The following is a 25,720-nucleotide window of genomic DNA, read 5'->3' as shown; positions in this document are numbered from 1 at the left end:
AGTTCCAGCGTATTCTTCTTAAAGATTTTTTTCGGGCATTATATTTAGTCAAGTTAAATGAAGATATTGAGGAATCTCGTAATATTTACAAAGATAGAGACATTTTTGCTAGATTGATTCTAACTTTTTTTTCACAGTTTAATTTTATCACCCTACTATATGGATGCCAACATTATCTTCACCTCTCTTACCACCCTCTAGGGTATATGATAAAGCAAGGAACCTTATCCTTGCTACGAATAGTTACATTAATAAACTGTTGCTTGACTTGCATTAACTTTATATTTTTCATGCGTGTCTTTTGTTTTTCTTCAATTATTAGGTGATTCTCCTGCGGCCCTTAAAACTAAACCGCTGTCTAGTTTTATACTACCCTATCTAGTGGATATACCATCCTGTATATCAATATTAGCTTGCAAAATCATATTTTACAATCTAATAGAACTCTGATGTCACCACACCTGGTACGGGATTAGCCTTCGAGAATGCTTTACATAAAATGGAATTTTGAAACCCCAAAATAGGTTTTTTTTTCTATGATTTTTCAAATTATGGCCAAAAAAAGTCGAAAAATGTTATTTACAACCTAATTTGGATATGTATCCATCCACAAGATCATATTTTGCAATCCAATAGTCTCAGATGATACCCTACCTGACAAGCGATTAGCCTTCAAGAATGCTTTACATAAAATGAAAGTTAGAAATTTATTTAGTATTGTATCAGTATCAGTTTTTATCCAGTTACCCTTTCATCGTTACTTAGAAAGCGGCTTTCCTGTCTTAGTTTCAATGTTGGTTTTAAGGTTGGGTTTTTATATTATCTTTTGGAGTTTTAACTGTATTTTTTTATTATTCTGCACTGAAGACGGTCAAGCGGAGGTCTTAACCGAAATATTTGCACAGTCCTCTTGTTTTTTTTTTCTTATCTGGCTGTTATTATTCTCGTTTCTCTCTTCTTTACGATTCTTTTGTTTTGTTGAAACACAAAACTGAAATATATTCAAAACGAATTTATTTACATACATACTCATAGAGACAAAGTGAGATGAATCCCTGCTCTCTAAATCTATCCAAGAAACCCACTGGAAAAATTCTCAAACGTCCCAACAAATTTGTGAATAAATCAATCCATATTCTTTAGACCGCCATATGTCAGTTTTCAACCTTTTTAGAACTACGCCACTCATGGAAACTTATAAAACAATAAAAAAAATTGACAGACTTTTTACTCTATATGTGCATAGTGACAGGTAACTGTAAGGCTCCATTCTCGCACCCCTAGAAATCTTTTCACACGCCCTCAGAAATTTCAGCTACTTAATTAATCCAGCGAATTTTCTCTGGTAAACACATTTCAGTAAAATTCGACCTTGAAAAGAAAACAAACAGAAGAAAGAAGAGAAGGAAAACAAGTATAAGCTGAAAAAAAATGTTCAGTAAGTACATAAAAAACATACCTGAGAATGAGGGTTTAGTACAGGTACATAATGAATGTATAATGTTGATTACCAGACCATGAAGTGATGCACGCAAGCTAATAGGACCAGTACAGACAAGGAATGCAATAATATGGAACAAATAAGGAAGATGTTTGGCAACGTCTAAGCAGTTGTTAAATGAAAGCATTAGTAAATACCGGGCCAGAATGGCTATGTCATCCCACATAAGATGTTGTTCCAGGGAGGATGTTGGAGACGTGCACGTTTTCTCGAGGACCTAAAATTATAAATGAGAAATGAATACTTTAATGATGAATCCATACAGTCTCATACCGAAAGAAAAGATAGTATAACGAGTTATCATGTCTAAAGCATAAATAAAACTTAAAGTTTTTCCTTTAAATTTTGAGTTTCATTCAAAATCTATAGCGGAGAACGATAGAAGGTGAAAAACTAAGATAGAGAGAAAAGAAGGAGAGAGAGAGAGAGAGAAGGAAAGAGACAAAAAACATAGATAAAAAAAGAAAAAAAGAAAACAAAGAAAGAAACACATATAGAGAAAGAAAAGAGAGAAAGAAAGAGAGGAGACACACAGAGGGAGAAAGACAAAGAGGAGAAATAGAAATATTGAAAGAAAGAAGAAAACATCCCTGACTTCGGTGAAGGTTCAAGTATCCTATTAATCAAGACATAAATAATGTCTTAGCGTCAACGTTAAATACCCTTTTGTTATGAATTTTTATTTTTGGTCCAATAGTTTAGTTACCAACCAAACTTGTGGATAAAAATCAAATGTGATAGGATGAAAAAGCATAATAATACAAAAGGTGGTAAAAACTGAAGTCCATCAGGCTATACATACATTTTGATTTAACAATTGAAAAAGTCTTTTTCCACAGAAGCAGTTTTTCAAAGAAAAGCAAAGAACAACATTAAACCAAACAATAGCAGAAAAAAGTCAAACAATTTTTCTTTTACGTAAAACTACTATAAATCACCATCAATCAAACAGTTCGTGGTAACGAACTGTAGTAAGGAGCGATCCGGCTCAATAGTAACCGAAACTGTAAAAAATGGAATTTTGATACCGATAGTAACATCAAAAGAATTGCATTTTAATGCTGATGTTAAATATATAAGTTTCATCAAGATCAGTCTTACCCATCAAAAGTTACGAGCCTGACAAAATTTGCCTCATTTTAGAAAATTGGTGGAAACACCCCCTAAAAGTCATACAATCTTAAAGAAAATCACATCATCAGATTCAGCGTATCAGAGAACCTTATTGCAGAAGTTTCAAGCTCCTATCTACAAAAATGTGGAATTTCGCATCTTTTGCCCGAAGACAGATCACGGATGCGTGTTTATTTATTTATTTATTTTTTTTTTTTCCCAGGGCTGATCGTATCGACAGAGTGGTCCCAGAATGTCGCGAGAGGGCTCATTCTAATGAAAATTAAAAGTTCTAGTGCCCTTTTTAAGTGACCAAAAAATTGGAGGGCACCTAGGCCCCCTCCCACACTCATTTTTCCCCAAAAGTTACCGGATCAAACTTCTGAGATAGCCATTTTATTCACCATAGTCGAAAAACCTAATAACTATGTCTTTGGGGACGACTTACTCCCCCGCACTCCCCGTGGGAGGGTCTCCAAGTTACAAACTTTGACCTGTGTTTGCATATAGTATTGGTTACTGGGAAGTGTACAGACGTTTTCAGGGGGATTTCTTTGGTCTAGGGGGAGAGTTGAGGGGGGGTACGTGGGAGGATATTTCCATGGAGGAACTTCTCATGGGGGAAGAGAATTTCAATGAAGGGGGCGCAGGATTTTCTAGCATTATTTGAAAAAACAATAAAAAAATAAATATGAAAAGTTTTTTCTACTGAAAGTAAGAAGCAGCATTAAAACTTAAACGAACAAAAGTTATTACGCATATGAGGGGTTTACTTTCTCGTAATACCTCACTCTTTACGCTAAAGTATTTTTAGTAATTTCAACTATTTATTCTACGACCTTTGTGATTCAGAGGCCATTCTTAAGGAATTGGGACAAAATTTAACCTTTAGTGTAAAGAGCGAGGTATCGACGAGGGGTGAACCCCCTCATATACGTAATAGAAACATACGAATATAGAAGCTCGTTACGTAAATTAATTAGTAAGTTACATATATTTTTTTACCAATAAAAACGTTCGTAAAAAATTAAAAGTTCTAGTTGCCTTTTTAAGTAATCAACAAATTGGAGGGCAACTAGGCCTCCTCCCTCGCTTCTCAAAACCTCCCTAGGCCTTCTCAAAAACTTCCGATTAATTGCAATTAATTAATATGCAAATTTCGTTTTAATTATTTATGTGCGGAGAGCCAAGATCAAAACATGCATTAATTCAAAAACGTCCAGAAATTAAATAAAAAAAAAAAAGTTTTTTTAAATGAAAGCAAGGAGCAGCATTAAAACTTAAAACGAACAGAAATTACACCGTATATAAAAGGGGCTTTTACTCCTCAACGCTCCGATCTTTAAGTTAAAGTTTCTTACAGTTTTAAAAAGTAGAGTTAAGAGAAAGAATTAAACTTTAGCGTAAAGAGCGAGGCGTTGAGGAGGAAAAGCCCCTTTCATTTAAGGAGCAAGTTCTGTTCGTTTTAAGTTTTAATGTTTTTAATTTTTATTTAGTTATAACTTTATTTAATAACTAAAAAGCTTTTTTTATTTAATAACTAAATTAAAACCGAAGTGGACACAAATACAATAAATAACCGATTAAAAGTAAAAACGCGCAGAAACTAAGAGGATTAGGGCTTAGATTAGATGCTTTCTTGGATTAGAAAGCAGCTATCTGTTTTGATTCCTCATAATATCGAAAGAAAAAAAAACACCATCATGACCAATATTACACACATTATGCACAATTTTCATTTACACGCAGTGAGTGTGAGAGCAATGCTTTTACCAAACTAGGTAGAGTCTGGAATAACTCTGCATATCCTCTCAAACCCCGACTCTTTAATAGCAATGTCCTCTCTGTACTATTTGTGAATTTTACTGTTTTAAAAAGTAGAGTTGAGAGAAAGCGTCAAACTTTAGCGGAAAGAGCGAGGCGTTGAAGAGGGAACAACCCCTTTCATATACGGGGTAATTTCTGTTCGTTTTAAGTTTTAATGTCGCTCCTTACTTTCAGTTAAAAAAACTTGTTTTTGTTTATTTAATAAAAACAAAAAAACAAAGCAGCCATTGATAGTTGAGAGAATTCGAAATTGTAGATGTTGGTATTGGAGATGTTGTTGGAGAATTGTAGATGTTGCCATATGGGCGATGACAGACTCCCTTTTGATGTATGGTGTTAGATTCCCTTCGGCATTGGAAGACGTGGACGGCAAAAAAGGGTGCTTGGTCGATGCTAAGAGAGGAAGGGCACACTAACAAGTAGATCTTTGCTTAACCTGTGGCCACCAGCTCTTCAGTGGTCGTCGTGGAGAGGCACCGTTGTCACATTATGTGCCAACCGGCGAGAGAGGAACTAAGTCTAAGTAAGTAAGTCGTTTTCAATACAGTGCAAATTGTGTTATGGTCTTTAGAGGCCAAGGGGGGGGGGGCTTCAGCACTACTCCTCTTAGCTTTTGCTTGTTTTAGTTGGAATCGGTTATTTATCGTAATTTCTGTTTGCTCTGGGCTTCATATATTTATTGATGGTGATTTATGGTAATTTACGCATGAAAAATTGTCTGACTTAATCATTTGGTTTTTAATGTTGCTTTTTATTTTTCTCTGAAAGACTTCTTTTGTGGAATTTTTTTTTTTTAATTAAATTTAGTTCGTTTTAATTGACATAGGCTTTTCCAATGGTTAAGAAAAGATATTTCAAATCTTTTCCGTTTTTCTCCATAAGAATCCAGATTTTGCCTTACTAAGTGTATGTTAGAATTTGTTAACAATTTTTTTTATTCATATACACCCTTTCGAAAATCTGGATACAAATAGTATGTTTTGATTTATTTTTACTCCTTAACATTCCCTGAAAAATAAAATTCTTTGCTTAGGCGCTATACGAAACTTTACAACGCTATTGCAGTACCTATGAATGAAATAAAATTTATTTCCAAATAGAAACATTGAAAATTATCCATTGTTAATTTTAGTAAACGCAAGCGTTTTTATGGCACTTGGTATCTAGCAAGTGACATATAGCGATCGCAAATTCTGTCGGTCGGTCTGTCTGTCTGTCTGTCCCGGTTTTGCTACTTTAGGCACTTCCAGGTAAGCTAGGACGATGAAACTTGTCAGGCATATCAGGAACCAGACCCGATTTATTTAGAAATTGTCATTTCCCCGATTCGACCATCCGGGGTGCGGAAGGGGGGGGGAGTGGGGGGGACAGTTAAATCAGAAAGTTAAGGTATTTTTAACTTACGAACGAGTGATCGGATCTTAATGAAATTTGATATTTGGAAGGATATCATGTCTTAGAGCTCTTATTTTAAATCCGGTGACATTGGGGGGAGTTGGGGGAGGGGGAACCTAAAATCATGGAAAACGCTTAGAGTGTAGTGATCGGGATGAAACTTGATGGGAAATAAGCACAAGTCCTAGATACGTGATTGACATAACTGGAACGGATCCGCTCTCTTTGGGGGAGTTGAGAGAGGGAGGGTTAATTCGAAAAAAATAGAAAAAATGAGGTATTTTCAACTTACGAAGGAACGATCGGATCTTAATGAAATTTCATATTTAGAAAGACCTCGTAACTCAGATATCTTATTTTAAATCCCGACTGGATCCAGTGTCATTGGGGGGAGGGGAGGGGGGAACCGGAAATGTTGGAAAACGCTTAAAGCGGAGAGATCAGGATGAAACTTGGTGGGAAGAATAAACCCAAGTCCAAGGTACGTGACTGACATAACCGGACCTGATTCCCTCTCTTTGGTGGAGTTGGGGGGGGGGGGGAAGCAATTCGGAAAAATTAGAAAAAATGAGGTATTTGTAACTTACGAACGGATGATGATGTCTTAAAGAAATTTGATATTTACAAGGATATTGTGCTTTAGAGCTCTTATTTTGAAAATTCCAACCAGATCAGGTGACATTGAGCGGGGGTCGGGGGAGCTGGGGGTTGTTAATTTGAAAAAATTAGAAAAATTGAGGTATTTTTAATTTAAGAACGGGTGACCGGATCTTAATGAAATTTGATATTTAGAAGGAAGTCCTGTCTCAGAGCTCTTATTTAGAATCCCGACCAGATCTGTTGATATTGGGAGGAGTTGGAGGGGGAAACCGGAAATCTTGGAAAACGCTTAGAGTCGAGAAATCAGGATGAAACTTGGTGGGTACAATAAGCAAATGTCGTAGATACGTGATTGACGTAACCGGACTGGAACCACTCTCTTTGGGGGAGTTAGGGGGTGGGGTTCAGCACTTTGTCGAGTTTGGTGCTTCTGGACATGCTAGAACGATGAAAATTGGTGGGCGTGTCAGGGAGCTGCACAAATTGACTTGGTAAAGTTGCTTTCCCCGATACGACCATCTGGGGTGCTGAAGGGAGATGAAAAATTAGAAAAATTTAAGTATTTTTAACTTACGAGTGGGTAATCGGATCTAAATGAATTTTGATATTTAGAAGGACCTCGTGACTCAGAGCTCTTATTTTAAATCCCGACCGGCATTAAGCCTCTAATTTTCCTTTTAAATCAATATATTGATTCTTAGAATTTTGCTAGAGCTCATACCATATGAGCTCTTGGCTCTTCTGACCTCTTAGCTCTTAGCTCTTGTTCAAAATGAGATTATTCATAAACGCCATGCCATTTCATGCTTTCATTGCATAGTGAAGTGCATGACTGTCTAGTGAAGAGCATGAAATGAGCAGGGGGTTATGCAATCAAATTAGAACTGCTTGCCAAATTAGGGAAGCCTTATTTTTTGAAGAGGGGAGGGGAAGAAGAAAGATATTTTATCAGTTTATGACTGGTTTTTCCAGTCATTTATTGGAAAGATTCAGCACAAGACGATGCAAAAACCGAAATTTGTGAAAATCCCTCATTCATTTGTTAGAATTTTAAATTCAGCAGCAAATTAAGCAAAGGCGCTTTCAACTGCAGCTTCAATACAATGGGCAACAGCTCTAAAAGTTGAAAGGTTTACAAGTATGTCCAATAATGGGATTCTTAGATTCTTAGTTTTTTCAGTCCTAAATTGGGAGGAAAGATTTTAAGATGATACAAAAATCACAATTCGAGCCAATCCTCCATTCCTTTGTCAGAAATTTAGATTCATACGTATCCTTTACATATTCGGCAAATAGCGAGTAATATCCTGCAAAACCGGAAACTGTTTTCAATTTAATAGGATATGTTCGTATACCATAACCGAATACATCTGAGGACAATTGCTCCTAAACAAGTTAAAACAAACTTGCTTCGATACCAGAAAGTTAAACATTTTTTTTCTTCTTTGAATCAAATATTCAGAATTTTTTAACTATCACAGGAGGGGGTGGTGATGACAAGCATGGGCCCCCTGAGAGTATTAGGCATAAATATGGGTCCACTGCTGCTAATTTCAGTCGCTGTCCAGTCAATGGCCGTTCTGCCTAGTGTCTGACCGTGGGGTACGGTAATTTGTGGAAACACTGCCAATATTAGATGTATTGAAGCCATTATTTGCTACGGAAATCATTACGGTAATTTGTGACTAATCATACGGTAATTTGTGGTAATCATACGGTAATTTGTGTACGGTAATTACGGTAATTTGCTACGGGGTATGGTAATTTGTGGAAACACTGCCAATATTAGATGTATTTAAGCCATTATTTGCTATGGAAATCATTTTCGAGGGGAAGGGGGGCAATTCCCATTGATATATGAAAAGCAAACTGTGAGACCAGAAAATATCCCACGAGGAACAACTTGAGGTACGAAAAAGTTGTTATCTTGCTATTACCGGCTCTCCGCTGATGGATTGCGTATCTTGAGGGAATTCCCCCTTTCTTTCAAGGAATGAGTGTTGCCAGCCAAAGCCGGTCTGAATCTGACAGGTGGGGTAGGGTGGGGATAGGGAAGAGCAATAGTAGACACCTTGACAATACCAAGCAAGGCTTTTCCACGAAGAAAAAAAAGAGAGATAGGCAGCCCTGTCTTAAAATGCCACGCCCGACAGGGCACGAGAAGCCAAGTGGCTATTATTATATTTATTTAATTTTTATTATAAAGTATTATATATAGATTATTATTTACAACATAATTATTATTATTACAATTTTTCATTATTTTTCATTATTAGCATTACTTTGGTATCAAAATAATGGGCCTTTCTGGCTAAAGCCTAGAATCAGTGGCTTTGTTTGGCCTTAAATAAGTAGCTATGAATTAAACCTATGTGGCCTAAGCCACAACCATAACAATAGCAATAAACATGACAGGAATTTACTAATTTCTCAAATAAAAACTGATTAATTATCTCAGGCACAGACAAATGACAATTCACACAGCATGCAGTATTTAGGCCTTTTGCAGATGACAAAACCAAGCTTTTAAATACATATTTTACTTAAATTCAGCATATTTCTATGTGCTGAAAATTATCTAAAACAAGCGGTCGATTAAAAGATGTTTCATATTTCAAATAATAAAATTATATTTTGTAGTCTATAAAATATAATATATAGCTAACAGATAGGTGAAAATTATACTAGTATATTTTCACAAAAAATGGTTATTTTTTCATGCTTTTCTAGTGACTTATTTTTTTAAAGATCTAGCTTATAGGAAGCGTATTATGATCACTAGCTTGTGTTTCTTTTCAGTGGGGTTAGGACACATCAGATTGAAGAAACAAGAAAGAGAAATAAATGAAGAAAGAAAAGACGAAAAAAAAGACAAAAGGAAGAAAGAGACGATTAAAACATGTTTGAAAAGTCAAGTCCATCTAATCTAAAACTTGTTTTTGAAAGGGAATGAAATTCGATACGGAATTCATAGAATAAAATGAATTTGAAATATATATATATATATATATATATATAGCCTATATATATATATATATATATATATATATATATATATATATATATATATATATATATATATATATATATATATATACATAAAACTAATTTTTTTACCATATGGTTAAGACGAAACTGATATCAATAAAGAAAAAAAAATACCCGGCATAGACGGCCAATAACTTTTCTTGCCACAAGTGCCACGTTGGCCGACGCCAATGCAACTGCTGTATCTGCCATAATTTCAGCCTGCTGCGATCCCAGACCTCCAGTGACAGACCTTTTGATAAAACTATCTAATACCATATCTATAAGTTCAGGGACTTGTCCAATATTACCCCATATTTTGGCTTGTATTGATGGGTACATTTCAACCTCTTCAATGGTTAGACTTATAAGTTTGTCAAGGATCCAAGCAACTCTTTGTCTTTTAGCGTCGTCGGAGTGTTTACAAAATCTAAAAGTTTAGAATAATATAGATTTTAACTTACAAAATATTTTTAAAGCTAGAATAAGCACGTCAATAAAGAAGTTTTTGGAAGCAAAATATCGTAGACTAAGCTCTATTTTGAAGATTTATTTTTTTATTTTGAAATTCTTACAAACCATGGCATCAATCGGAGGTGAAAAGTGACTTTCACTGCACCCCCAAACTTTCAAAAAAATCTTATTTGAGGGCATTTTCATAAAAAATGAATTTTTTGACTAAAGAAATTGAAAAAACGAAGAATTCAGCCTCCATAGACTTAAAAAACCACATTCCCCCTCACCTCCTGAATTTTCGTGAATTAGCACAAATGGAGAGAAGCAGAACTTTGCCAAAAAGCTTTTTCATTCAACCGAAAATATCCATTCATGGACAAACAGGACAAATAGTGTTAATAGGATATACAATAATGTATAGTAATAGAGAATCATTATCATCGATCACCTAATAGTAACAGAAAAAGTTATCAATCGCTTAGCAAATCCCATGTTAAACCTTGGAAATATAACATCTTTGCAAATTATTATCGGGTGCGCAGCAAATTTTCAAGAGCGATCAATGGAAAAATATTTGGTACCAAAACAGCACACACAATCTCAATCTAAAATCTGAACTTAAATTATTTTCGAAAAGAACTTGGAATTTTTACATGAGAGAAACTTGGTTTTCGTAAAAAACGTTCTTTTGAATATGATTAAGTATGTTCACTGGACAATAGAACATAAGACAGGGAATAGAGTACAGAATGAAACATACAACTAAATAACTGGTCCTCAACAACTTAACGAACTTAACTATACGATATAAGATCAACTTAACGAACTTAACAAAAGACGTAAGATCAACTTAACGAACTTAACGACGCGATATAAGATAAACAACTAATAAACAACTTAACAAAAGGTATAAATCAAACACTTTATTGGTTTAGGGACTTTATCACACATTATCACTTTACCGGTTTAAGCGTTAGAACCACTGAGCATCTCAAAGACTAATGCACCTTAAGTCTGCTGCTAGCAGACTTAAGGTGCTAGCACCATGCAAATAGCACAAATGCGCACAACAGAATGGCAAGTTAGGTTATATCAGGTACAGTTTGAGTTTGGTAATCTTTCTTGTTTGCTAATTTATAAGTTATTAATATGTGATTTTTTTTATTGTTTTCTGTTTTCCTTTTCTTTATATGTTTTATTTAATTTAGCTTAATTCATTTTTTTCTTATTGAGGCTTTTGAATGTGAAGTCAAAACATTCTGATTTCGATATTATCGGCAGTTTGCTGTTTTTTTGCTGTTGTTTGTTCTTTGCTAGCAGACAAACAGTGCTAACAGAAAAACAAAGAAGTTTAGACTAGAAAGCTTTGATTGCCTGCATTATTATCTGAATTTCCTCCAAAAGATCAAGCTTTTGTCAGCTAAAAAAAAATGATTCTTTTTCCTTAATATACGCAGGACGAATTGGAGCGAGTCTGCTTGCTAGGCGGTTTTTAATCTTGGTCTGATGTCATTTTGATTCCATAACTCGAATAATATTTATATTCCTCTAAATCTACGCACAGATTTCAGTCCTCTGACTTTATGCAAAACGTTGCTTAAATGGGCAAGCGAATGCCATTCATTTGACGTCTTAGAAAAAAAAAATTTGTATGGTATTGACTATTATTCATTGGTTCTCCAGGAGGATAGGTTGGAGTGTGTACAGCAATTGGTGATTCCAGGCCAGATGACAACCTTTTTTTTTACGGTTTTGAGTTCTGAGTTGAGTTTTTTTACGGTTACGGTTTGAGACCTACTTTAGAAGGTCATGGAACCTCTATAGGGGCTAATGTCTCGTGTTATTTTTTAACATTCATCTGTGCATTCACTTGGCCGAGTCACGGCGTAGGCAATAATGCTCCTAAGCAAATGAATAAAAAATATAAATTAATCTTATTCCACTTGTTTTTAAAATATATTGGCTCACTAGTTTTATAGTTTTGTGTGATGAGGAAGACGAATTCTGCTTTGGTACTAGCCAACTTTTTTTTATTAAGACCTTCTCATTACACAGACAAAGACATGAATTCTATCAATATATATATATATATATATATATATATATATATATATATATATATATATATATATATATATATATATATATATATATACATATATAAATATATATATATATATATATATATATATAATATATATATATATATATATATATATATATATATACTACAGAAAAATGATTAACTATGATATTAGTTATAACTGCGAGAAATTATCATTGATAACCAAGGAATAATTAAAGTATATGAAAATTAAAGGCTTTGGCATTAATTATGATGACTGGGCATTATAAGTACTACCACGGTAGTCACTTGGTTTACAACATGTATATTAAAAGAAGCTTTGACACGAAGGGGTTATGAAATAAGAACTGTAGCATTACTTCAAACTGTTAAAGGTTAAAATATCTGATTTTGGTTCAGGTTTTTTTTTTCAAACAGACTTCAAACCCTCCCTCCTCCTCTCTCCTAGCCCACGTCCAAGAGCGCATAAAGATGTCATGATAGAAAACGATTTGGACTAAACAAAAAGTAAATTTGAGGTATCTTTAAGTCTTGAAAGTTCTTGTGGTCTAAATGTAGTTCAGCAGCTTGACAGTCCTATGTTGGAGAATAGCAATTCATGTTTAAATAAATTCGAGAAAGCGTAAGGAGACTAATAATTAGTATAAATACATCATGTAAAACAAGGGTTATGTTTCTACTTATCTCTTGGTTGCAAAAATTGAAACCATTACCAGCAGTTAAAACAAGAGCACTACCTTTATAGGTTACAAGGTTATAAAATCCAGGCTATTTTTTTTTTCAAAAATGCTTAATACCCTGCCACCTCCCTTCCAAGTTTCGTGTAAGAGCACATAAAAAGTTTTTAGGAAAAACTGTAGAAAATGATGATAAATAGGATAAAAGTAAATTTGAGCTATCTTTTCGTCTTGAAAGGTCTTGCGGTCCTTGTGTAGCTCCACAGCTAATTTACGTCTAAGAAATACCAGGAATATGTTGAGACTAATACTTAAAGTAAATATATTATTAAAAAAATCAAAGGAACCTTTCTGTCATACTTAATGTAAATATATTATAAAAAAATCAAAGGCAACTTTCTGTCACCCATTGGAAGCGAATGATGGATAAAAAAAATTGAGAAAAAAAAAAAGAAATAAAAGGCACAATAACTAATTGGTCAAGATTTGCAGTAACACTTGACTCGGCTTAAAATTAAAATCAGACTGACCAGCTTGGTTCGGCCTAAAACCAAAACGAAACCTATAAATTAAGATTAGCAAAAGATAAAGTTGATAGAGTTGTCTATAATTGCTTGTCAGATAAAGAAAATTTCATGTCCTGTCTTTCACGCTTAAAATCTTTGAAACTTGGCCAACAATCAAAAACCGAATATGGCTAACATGTATTTTTTTTTCGTGGATAATTTTCAATAACAATTCCAGAAAATAGATTTCCGTTAGTGCAGAAAACTACATTTGTTGATAAAATTCTATGCAGAAATTCTTCACTTAGGTAAAGTAAAAACGATTTTTATTTTATCATTTTATTTACTTTATATGATGCTTAAGTATTTAATAGAAAATTTGCAAAAAAATAAACCTGCAGTCAGTAAAAATCAAATCTACGGACTCTTGCTGACTTGGTAGAAGCTCTTCACTCAGGAATGCCTGCCTTGTTAGAAAGATTCCACGGGCTTAACTCTAACTGACAGTATTTTTATATTATAGAAAATGAACATTATTTCTTGTGAAGGTCGCAAGCCTAATTGTTTATTTTGTGCATAACAAACTCAGTTATACACGGCGCAAAACTGTGTTTTCAGTTAATACCTTGTATATTAAATTTATTCCTCTTATTTTTACATTAGCCTCTCCCACACACAAAATCTTGAGTGAAGTATTATTAAATGAAACAAAATTGGTACGTGCTTGAAATATACTGGCAAAAATCAAACATTTAGCAAATTAAGTTTTTAGCGTAAACCAATAAAAAATTAAACTTACCTAACAAGATTTGGTAGCCAAGGGGTCATGTACTCTAAGCAAAGATGTTTCAGTTCTATTGTTGAGGTACTAAAACCTTGAATGCATTCCTCAAGAAATTCAAGGGTGAGATGTGGCTCGTTATGGCTTAGCTTTTCACTGATTGATTTAATGAAAAGAGTATTATTTGCAGGGATGCAAAGTCCTGGAAAAACAATAATAATATAATGTAAAGAATAATACGTAATATAAGTAACACAAATAGTCTATTATAAATACAATCATCTATAAATTTACGTAAGTAACATATACATATTATATAAATGGTAGTAATAAATAGTATAATAACATAAACAGAATAGTAATACAAAGCGGAACATGATTATTTTGTTCAAGATAAGAACTATATCTTTTCCTGGGAGGGGAGGGATATTCCCCTTGCTATAAAGGAGCCAACAATTTAGCAATAGAATCAATATATTTGAGGGTCTTTCTGTGAACTTTTATAAACAAAACAAGGATGGGAACTTTTCACTCTTTTTACAGTTCATTTATTTCAGTTTCAATTTTACCTTCTTTTCTTGGTCTATTTTTCATAACTTGTAAATCTTTTACTTTTAGAGCAATTTGTTTCTATATACTCAGACTTTTAAACTATACTGATTCACTTATTTTATGCTTATCAGATACCATTCAGCACAGAATAGATTATGAGCAACCTGAAGGACCCTCCCCCTAGAAAAAAACCCTGAAAAATAGTAGCCTAAATTCTCGGTTCCATGACCTGACCCTCTAGAAAAAATGCTTTTTTTAGGCATATAATAATGTGGGAAACTGTTGGGATCTTTGTTTTAAACATTTTGTTATGGCAAAAGTTCGTTCTGTTAAATTTTTGTTTCTCAATTTCTGTTTTTAGGTAGCGTTTAGAAAAAGAGAAAAAAAGGCAAAGAAAAAAAAGAAGCGACATAAAATATAAAATCTGTAGATCTACCAAAGCATGCATCGCAACACAGTGCAAATGATTCAAGACATATTTGTGTGCAAGGGGGGGGGGGGTCCTAATTTGGCCATAAGGTCAAGTTTCTTATTTTTATTCTTTATTTATTTTTTAAGTTGTTTGTTGAATGCCACTTTTTTTTTTACTTTCATCAGGTCTTTCTAATGAGGATTATGAGTAGATTTAGATATCAAAAGAAGCTGTGTATAATAGTAACTGTTTAAACAGCTTATATTGATATGGAGTTACTGATAATAACAGATTATACTAGTTGTCTTTAACTATTCCTAAATATACATTCCCAAGAATGACATGAAGAAAAGCCAAAACTTGCACAAAAGGGCTTAAAAAAATCAGAAAAAAATCAGTTTTTTGATGCATTGCAATTCAATTGTTACTTGTTATTTCTTCAACTTGTTATTTTATTAAGTTTATTGTTACTTTTCTTTATTCATTTGCTACGTAAATTTCATCCACATTCATACTCATCTAATTTATATTGATCCAGCTACGAGGACCAAAGTCCTATGTAAGGTCAGGAAAAAGCGTATTTACTTATGTGAGGTGTTGAGCCCTGACCCCAATTATTTATCATATATATGTCCTTTTTTTTCCTGTATATAAATTGCTTTCAGCCGTAATATAAAGAAATTGATTGCCAGGACTTTCAATATGAAAATACCTCGACTTTACAATATGAAGTTCACGATGCCAGAGTACAACATTAAAAGCTGGTGAATTTGTGTCTAAAAGTTGTAACTAAACTTACGTTTAATAACAGCACAATATGTAATAGCTTATGTAATAAAAACACAATTTAACTTCCATTGAGATTATGTTTAAGTTGTGGTCTGTATCACAGTCTTATTGATAAAACTAATTTTTCTTATCCCGTTCTACTGGTTATTCCTTAACCTGATTTAGGTTAGGGAAGAAGTTTTAGGCAAATTCTTGGCATATATTGAAGTGTGGTACCTACATTTACTGATTTTGGTTGATAGTGGCCCAACACCTCTCAATATGAGGGTTTTTGGCTGAAAATACATTAAAAATGAGGTAATTGATTAAATATACTCTCAAAAATCTAGACAAAAATAACCTATGGGCTGAACTAAAAAACGCCTATTAAAGAGAGTGTTTCAATACTTGATTTATATTAAAAATATATGGGCAACGTGTAGACTCCCAAAGCCTACTCTACAATCCACTAGGAAGTCGTAGCCGGGCCGGACTCAGAAATAGACTGCTCTAGACCTACCAGAAGAGCCTATGTAACTTTCACACCCCCGTTTAACTAGAACGGGGAGAACATTACTGCAGCAGCAAACTTAAGGGATTATTCGCAATCCCTCCATGAAGCCCTGGGAGCCTCAGGAGGCACAGACGGACCTAAGAAATGTAATGGACATGTACATTTATTTGAAAGGATTTCCTTTACAAGAATAAGGCCTTATTAGAAAAGACAAAACATTATTGATTGTCTGTTTAATATCTTTCGAACCTTTCCATGGGTCAAATCAGTTTCCACATTTTTTCCCACTTTTTGCAATATTCAATTTTGATTTATTTTTAAGTTGCTTAACCTGTGCTTTTTTTAAAAATAGAAATTCGATTCCAAAAGAACGGACAAATCTTAAGCTATCCTTGAAAAAATTTTTTTTTAGATTTATGTTGTCCACGTTTTGATATGTTTTGTTTTGATTTCTGAAGTTATTTACTCTGTTTCTTTCATCTTAAATAAAAATTTCACGAAAAAAAAAAATAACAAATCCTTTTGAAGTTTTCAGAGTTCAATTTTTAGGTTTGTTTTTTCTATTGTTGCTTTTGTTTAGTTTTTATTCATTTTTAAGTAACTTGCTCTCTTACTATTCCTTTAATAAAAATTTAACACCAAAAAAAAAGCTTATGAAGCTTTCCAATCAAACGAGTTTTCCGGTTATCTTCTTTCAATTTCTTTTTGTTAGGTTTAGTTTTATAGGTTTTTGAAGTTCTTTGCTCTGTTTCTTTCCTTTTTAAATACTCACCAGATGTTTCTAAAAGCTGTCCTTCTATTTTGAGATCAAAAGTAGCTGTTAGAGCGCACAGTAGATTATAAGCAGCAGTTCGTAGATTAGGGTCTGAAGATCCAAGATTAAGTAGTGCCATATTAAGTAGTGTTCCAGGTACATCTTTCGGTCGGATTTTCTGATGAACAATCACTGAGTCCTAAACACAAAAACTTAAACTTAGTTTCTCCTACATCGTTTGTGTATTTGTACACAAATACATTTGTTTATATTTTTGTTTATTGGTGTCCAGTGTTGCAACATTGAAGGTAGGAGTTTTGTTCGATAAAAAATGTACAATTTTCCAGATTAAAATTTTTTCGTTATTTTCTCTCACTCTCTCTTTATGTTGATAAGCGTTTCAGAATGCGAAACTAAAATATTTGGGCTGCATTATTTCATTCAGACAATTGTGTTAACTAAAGTTTTACCTACTGTGATGTATTTTCGTATTTCATTTTACTTACATAAGTATAGTAAAAATGGTTTAATTTTTTTTGAAAATACTCAAAAAGCCTGCAAATGCTGAGTTTAATGTGTTACCCCTTAATCAGTTATAAGACGAATTTTTAATGTTTCAATGAAAACTTTGAAGCATATATCAAAATAAACGCACTATATAGTACCATAAAAACACTAATAACAACAGAAATCGTTTTAAACACATTTAATTTGACTCTAAATGAAGTAGTCAACAAAATGATAACCATTTTTGTTATTTAGGCAGACGCAATATAGTTGATAGCATTGACAGCTGCCATTTTAGTTTTACATAAATTCTACAGCTGAGCAGGAAAACAATTTAATGTGCTTCCACTTTATTTTCGTTACTAAACCTCTGACCTATGTTTCTCCGACCGACCTATGTTTCCTCCGACCTACGCAATTTTGCAGCAAGCCAGCAGCTGTAACTTGCACTGAAAGGACAAGAAACTGATATCATTCAATTCATTAGTTCCAGATCTTTCCATTCCCCGAGCCATCATTATGATATCACACAAACCTTTTCTTAGGTTCGAAAGAGCAATTCCATAGATGGAGAGAGAAATATTGCAAAAAATCCCTGTTTTCAAGAAGGAATAAACTGAAGATGGAGCCATGGGGCAAAGAATAATTTCAATATTGTGTTCTTGGTACTTAAAAAGAAATCAAAAGACAGTTTTTCAGGGATAACGTCCGTCGGAAGACCATCCCAGATGACAGTGCAGCGTCACACAAAGCTCTTCCTCAAGGGCTATCTGCAAGGTATTGTCTTGTAGGTAGCCTAATCTATCGCGCCTGCCATTTAAATCTCGGGTATCGCCATTCTTTCTATGTTTATAGCCTCTTTTTATTCCAACAATGAATGAAAAATTACCGGTTGCGACAGCTCCCATCGCGTCCGTATATGAATAATTGCTTGAACAATAGCATCACAATCATTATGGATAAACGACAAAGGGCCTGATTCATTCGCAATAGTTAACGTAAACTGATTGTCATCAACTAAACAGACTTCTTCAATTTCTGAAGCGTAGTAAACATCATTGAGTAAGACACTATGCGAAAGTACTTTCGTTTTTTCAGCAGATGTCACCTGTATCGCGGATGGACCAACCTATAAGGAAAATGCATTTGTAATTATAAGATTTCCAAAAAATCCAAAACTACAAAGATTTAAAAAGAAATTACAATAAAAAAAAATAAAGTGTTCGTGGTAACGAACTGTAAGCAAGGAGCGACTCGGCTCAATAGTAACCGTAATTAAAAAACAGAAGTTTGATAACAATAGATACATAAAAAAAAATTGACTTTTTATACTGATTGCAAATATATAAAGTTCACTAAGTTTAATGATACACATCGTAAACTACGAGCCTGAGAAAATTTGCCTGATTTTTGAAAAGGGGAAGAAACACCCCCAAAAAGTTAAGTGATCTGAACGAAAATCACACCATCAGGTTCAGCATGTCAGAAAACTATATTTAAGATACTTCAAGCTCCTATTTAAAAAAATGTAGAAATTTTTATTTCTTGGTACTTTTTTTTTTTTTTTTTTTTTTTTTTTTTTTTTTTTTTTTTCAGGGATGATAGCATCAAACCAATAATCTTAGAAGGCCAGTAGAGAGCTCATCCAAACATAAATGAAAAGTTATAAAGCTATTTTTAGTAACGAAAATGACTGAAGGGCACAAAGCCCCCCCATGCCCCATTTTACCCCAAAGAATCCGATCAATATTTTAACATAGCCGTTTAATTCAGCACAGTTGAAAGGTTTAAAAACTGTGCTTTTGGTGATGACACTACCCTCCACTGTCCATAGGGAATGGGGTGTAAGTTACGCAGTTTACCCATTTTGTACATACAGTATACACAGTATTTGTTACAGAAAAACATACGGAAAGCTTTCTAGGTAATAATCTGCGGAGAGAGGGGAGGGAGTTAAAATCCAGTTGCCATCAATACATGGCTGATTGAAGAAAAAGCCAAGACAGTTGATAGGCTGATTGAGAGGCAGAGATGGCATAAACCTTTTTCAGGAATATATAAAAATGAAGAATTTTCAAAAACAGGGAGACTTTTAAGTGGGGAGGAAAGTTTCTCTGAGAATTTTTCAGAGAAATGCTACACAAGGTGAGGAAAGGTCATTTCCTGACGTGATTTGACGAACAATCACAAATTAGATAGTAAAAAAACTTAACTGAAAATAAGAAGCGACATTAAAACTTAAAACGAACAGAAATTATTCTACAAATGAGGGGACTCTCCATTCCTCAGCCATCGCTCTTTACGCTTAAGATAGACTTTTGTCCTGATTTTTTAGGAAAGACTACTCAAACACAAGGGTCAGGTTAGGTAATAGGTCATAAGGTCAAGGGTCATAGATTTTGAATGAGAACTATTTTTAAAGAACATTAAGACTTTGGCGTAAAGAACGAGGGCTGACGAAGGGGCAGCCCCCCTCACATACAGAATAATTTCTGTTCGTTTTCAGTAATAATGCTTCTCCTTATTTTCAGTTGCAAAAGCTTATTTTTTAAAGATGTCGTAAAGAAGATTTAAGGAAAATGGGAACTTTCTGGGATGATGTAAAGAGGGAATGGCTACAATCAGTACGGATAAATATAAACAATTATTTTGAATAATGGGTAATAAATACTTACCTCGCGCTAGTTTTTTCTCTGGATATTTTAGAGGATGGTTAGGAAAAGGACGATCATCCTTTTTTCATTTGAAGATAATGTGTAATCAGGGGAGCTTGGGGATCCCTCGAAATCTAAATTTTCCCAAATTTCTAGGTACATCTTATTAAAATTATCAAATAAAATATAAGTCTTAATATTGAGCGGAGTTTTACTTCTCAGATATAGACCTTTAACCACCTTGTTGGCAATGAAATGACCTGGCTGCCATTTTTGGTCCATGAGCTACCAGTAAAAGTTGTTTGTCATTGGTGTCCGGGGCCGGATATAAAGCTTGACATTTCTAGGCCCAAAGGGTTTTGCCACTCCACTTGAACGAGATTTTTGGGGAAGTCTCCAAAAATTCAGAGATAGTAGAAGCCCTGAACAGAACGCAATTCATGATAAACAGTAATGAAAGAGAGAGGTGATATTGAACCCTTAGACGCCATTCATGGGAGACATCTGACAGTTTATAAGTAGTCAAGGATTTCCCGTGTTGTTTTAAAATCACTTTTCTGTGAATGGGCACCGCGGGGCGGAGCGCACCAGGCAATTTGACGACAAATAACATCGGTACAGTTTTTGTTAAGAAACAAATCACTCAGTGATAGTTTACTGCATCTCCTGGCATTGTGGCCCCTAGGCCAGGGCCAAGTGGGCCTATTGGTAAACCCAGGCCAGTTAGTATCACCTGTTTTGTCTTTATGCCACCTAAATAATCAAATCGCGGAAAAAGAACCCTTTCTCTTGCTTCTTGTAGCATAATGGATTTTTCTGTTTTCAATAGACATTTAGTGTGTATCACTGCTCGATCCTCCACCACATTCAGAAAATCTCACGGAACTTTCATAAACACATCCACCTGATGAGTAATCCAACCGTTCAGGAGTTTAAATCCAGATGACTTTTATCCGCCTCTGCAGCTGTAAGCCCAAGCCACCCGTACCGCCCACAAACTCTATCAATAAAGCCTTCTTCTTGGAGTGATAAATTTAGTCTGATTCTTCCTGGACGTTACTATGACTTTCCTTCAAATGTTTGAACGTTATTTCTCAGAACATCGTTCAATTCCAATCAAATATAATTAGCTCCACAATACTGCTGAGCTGGTGTCATCTACTCAATTAGAAAATTTCTGAGCAAATTCCTGAAAAAAAGAAAATGCAAATTGCCAACAGATAAATTTGCCATGCAGAATTCGAGCACGTTAAAGCCTCAATAATGTCACACTTACCTTTATGGAGACTTTAGTGTCCTTATGTGATAGTTTTAGGGCGTTGACAAACACTTTCAAATCTTCGTCAAGGGATAGAGTGGCGCCAGGTAACTTCAACTGGTCGATTTCAATAAATTCACACAGACGAACCGCACTCTCAACAAATATCAACTTTCGATTCCCCTAAAAAGGAATAAATAGTAATAAATTTCCGGCAACTTCAGTAATTTTGGAACTTCAAAATGATAATTTGTGAAAATTAAAAACTATAACAACCAGAAATTCAAACAAACCTTACCTTAATTCCATTATACGTCGACTACGCAAAGGGCGTTTTATGAGGCCTCACCACCCATCCCAAAGTCGTGCAAGTTCAAAATCCTTCCCCAAGACCGAATTCAGTCCTGGCTAAGTGGTTGGGGCGCTGGTTTGAGAATTCTTTGTCGAAGGGGCACTCGATCCCCGTCGTAGCAAGTTATTTAATTTGGAGCGGGGGTCAGTGGCGTGACTCTGTACGCTCAGCCAGAGTGGACCCAGCTCTAAATGGGTACCCAGCTTTAAATCTGGGGAAGGTAAGCAGGAAGGGTGTGCGAAAGCACAGGGTGGCTGGCCCCGACCCCCGTTGTACTTCCTGGCTAAAGGGCCACGACACGGAGATCAGCACCGCCGATTTGGACCTTGGGGGTCTAGTGTCGTCATACTTACTTACTACTGACTTAAGGCCAAATTCAGGCAGAGTAGAGGACTGGTGGTTGCCAAAATAGTCACTCTCATTTCATTGGCGAGTTCCCAAGGCCAAGAGAAACATAAATCTTCCTCATGAACATTTTACCGGGCTTATTTTTTTAATCTTATTAAAAAAAAAAAAAAATAATTTACAAGGGACAGTATTATTGATAAAACGTAAACAAAGGCAAGGTGTCATTCAACTTTCATGTACGAATTCGGCAACATGTATACGAACACGGCAGCCAGCCTCTTCTGTACTCCAGAGAATCAGTCAAACTTATAGAAAAGAACATCGATTATTCAGCGATTGTGCTGCCCTTCTAAGCACAAAGTTTTCAGTAACGAGGTTTTTGACGAGGCTAGTTTTCAGATAGTCTATATTTGACAGTAACTTTAAGTCCTTTCTAAGATGGTATGATTTTCCTATTCAGGAATAGGGTTTATGAACTTCTCAGAAATTTTATGACGGCGACGACTTTTCTAAGACTACAAACAGAATTCGAAGAATTTTTTTATAAAATATTTCTTTTTTTAATCTTAAATGCACTTCTAATATAAATAAAAAAATCTGAACAAGACTTTTTTTGAATCATCAAGGCTATATAGGACATAGCCTACACAGATATTTATTTTTAATGGTTGGGACCCTTTAGACATTTTATCAGAAAAAAAGCTCTTTTTGTAAATTTAACTTCATTTATCCTCAATTAAACCATGGGCCAAGCTATTACTATGAGACGTCTTAAAAGAATCCATTAATTAATCCCAATTTGAAAAAGATAGACGGGTATGAATCATATAGCAGCAAAGGATACTGGGTAGTTTCAATTTGATTTGGCCATTCATAGCCAGAGGGTCAGAGCTTGGCGCTTACCTCGACGCGAGATTTTACCCGCAAGGTGTTTCTGCAGTTTTACATTAATCTTGTTTCTGTTTTGAATGTAAAAAATGTATTGTGAATACTAATCTTTTTTCCTACTTTACGTTTGACTTATTTTCACCTAGGTATAGACTATGGTCGGTAGCCTAGAGAGAGGCTGAGATCAGATTGGTTTGGAACAGGGAGAGAACCCTGTACTAAGCAAGACAAATTTCCGTGAGGGAAAGAGTTTTTTAAGTAACGTGACACTCGTGGCGTCTTGGGGCAATTAGTGTGGCACTCAAATACTACGGGGAGTACCCTTTGCAAACCAACACTAGTCGTAGAATCAGTTCGAAATAAATAGTAGACACCTTGTGAAACCACTCGAAAGCGTTACTATAATCCAGTGGCACTGGTGTGGCGTCAGATCAAAGCGTGGTACCTTTTTGATAGACTATCAAATTGAGAAGTGGTAGCCCCAAGGTAACCACATCATAATACTAATACTCTTCAACCGTTTTTGGAGCTCTAAAGGAACGAATGATCCACCGCACGAAGCTACCGTATCTGAAACCGGGAAGCCCATGTACAGTTTTTCGATAAGTTTAAATCAACTGACTGTCGCAGAATTATTGCTCGATAGCGTTTTCGCTCTCTTAAGGCCAAAAAAGTTGTTGTGCGCTACAAATGCAGAAGCCGCTACTTTGTTGAGGCACAATTTTTTATCACTTAAAAAAAGGCAATCAAACTTTTGAAACCCATTTGAACGAGTCCCCCCGACATTCAAGGACTAGAGGTATGACATACGTATTAGTATATAAAAAGAAATTTCTTTAAAACCCCATAATGAAAGAAGGGTGCTTACTTTCAATGAGGCTTTCATCCTTTCATAGCATATAGTGCATTAGTGTTTATAATATAGAAAGAATGCTCTTTAAGGCCCAATCATGAAAGAAGCGTAGGGGCTAGAATCCTATCATGGTATTTACCATATAGAAAGAACACTCTTTAAAGGCCAATTATGAAAGAAAAGCACTTACTTTTAATGGCGCCAGAATCCTATCATGGTATTTAGTGTACTCTCTGACCCAGCTATTGCAATTGTAGATATAGCAGGCATGTATATTCTCATAAGCAACCTCAGGAAGCACTACAAACCACTTGCCAAGGAACTCTGTCCGGAACCTATTGTCCGAGCATGTATGAGTAAAATCAATCACCAGTTCAAATGGCTTATTACAGAATGGCTTCAAAGTAAGAATGACGTGGTAAATCAGCAGGTCACCATTGGTTTCTCCAATTCTAAAATGAAAGAGAAAAAGATAATAATAGGTTAGAAAAGAATAAGAATTAAATTAATTAATATTGTGATATTTTTAGACTAATGATGTTGATACAGTTTTGACAAAAAGACTGTGGAATTATGACAGATAGAGGGTTTTCCAGGTTTTCAGATTTTCCAGATTTTCCTGTTTAATAGAGTTTTTAGATTTTCAAATTTTACCGGATTTCCCAGATTTTTACATTTACCAGATTTCACATTTACTAGATTTTTACAGTGCTTCATCAAATTGACCAAATATAGTAAGCTGCAGAAAAAGTAAATTTTGATTATTACATCATCAAAGGCTGTTTTAGAGGAGGGACAGAGGGGGCAATTCCCACAGGTGCAGAAATTTTAAGGGGCGAAAAATTTGAAATAAATTCAACAGTTATGGCAATATTGTAATTTTGCAAATTTTTATTAAAATACAAAAGAAGGCGTAGTTAATAAATGAAAAAAATTCTAATTATTTCATAAAATAGAAATAGATTAAAAATTGCAATAATCTATATATATAAAAATAAGTTGTTTGTGTGTTAAGTCTGTCGACTGACGTCATGTTTGTGTGTCGACTGACGTTATGTTTGTCGACTGACGTCGTTTGTCGAAGGAGTGAGCTATATGTCGTCATGAAGTTGTTTGTCGACTGACGTCATGTTTGTCGACTGATGAAATTACAGACAGGGACACCGGGACACAAATGACAACCGGGACATCGGGACACAGGGAATATAAATGACGACCGGGACACTCAAAGAGAAATTACAGACTGGGACACCGGGACACAAATCACGACCGGGACACAGGGAATATAAATGAAGACCGGGACACAGGGACACAACTACAATGGGGACGCCGGGGGCACAGGGGGATATATAAGTGACGACCGGGACACAGGGAATGTTCGAAGAGAAATTACAGACCGGGACACCGGGACACAAATGACGACCGGGACACCGGGACACAAATGACGACTGGGACACAGGGAATATAAATGACGACAGGGACACAGGGACACAACTACAACAGGGACGCCAGGGGGCACAGGGGGATATATAAATGACGACGGGGACACAGGGAATGTTCGATTAGCAATCACCATCAACAAAGCTCAAGGGCAATCATTGGAATAATGAGGTATAGATCTGAATACGGATTGTTTTTCTCATGGACAATTACATGTTGCATGTTCAAGAGTCAGTAAACCTGACAATCTATTTATATGCACAGACAATCGGACAGCGAAGAATGTTGTATATTCGCAAGTTTTACGTAGTTAAAAACATATATATATATATATATATATATATATATATATATATATATATATATATATATATATATATATTTATATATATATATATATATATATATAGATATATATATATATCTATTCACAAGTGGAACACAGGGACAC

At 34.8% G+C, this 25,720-nt stretch overlaps 1 protein-coding gene across 7 annotated transcripts in view; it reads right to left on the bottom strand.

Annotated features, from left to right (window-relative positions):
* Window positions 1-25,720, bottom strand: part of LOC136033630 (neurofibromin-like) — a 212,509-nt gene that overhangs the window by 63,197 nt on the left and 123,592 nt on the right. For all 7 annotated transcript variants that reach the window (XM_065714435.1, XM_065714436.1, XM_065714431.1 and 4 more), the window contains 7 exons: window positions 24,020-24,281; window positions 21,407-21,571; window positions 18,366-18,605; window positions 16,988-17,168; window positions 13,988-14,171; window positions 9,599-9,893; window positions 1,460-1,718 (listed from right to left, as the gene is read on the bottom strand). In XM_065714435.1, the coding sequence (XP_065570507.1) occupies window positions 1,460-1,718; window positions 9,599-9,893; window positions 13,988-14,171; window positions 16,988-17,168; window positions 18,366-18,605; window positions 21,407-21,571; window positions 24,020-24,281 (1,586 nt within the window). The remainder of the gene's footprint in view (window positions 1-1,459; window positions 1,719-9,598; window positions 9,894-13,987; window positions 14,172-16,987; window positions 17,169-18,365; window positions 18,606-21,406; window positions 21,572-24,019; window positions 24,282-25,720) is intronic.

This window comes from Artemia franciscana, chromosome 12 (genome assembly GCF_032884065.1).
Source record: "Artemia franciscana chromosome 12, ASM3288406v1, whole genome shotgun sequence".
Classification (NCBI taxonomy): domain Eukaryota; kingdom Metazoa; phylum Arthropoda; class Branchiopoda; order Anostraca; family Artemiidae; genus Artemia; species Artemia franciscana.
The sequence above is the reverse complement of the archived record's forward strand: the minus strand, read 5'-3'. Positions and strand labels throughout refer to the sequence as shown.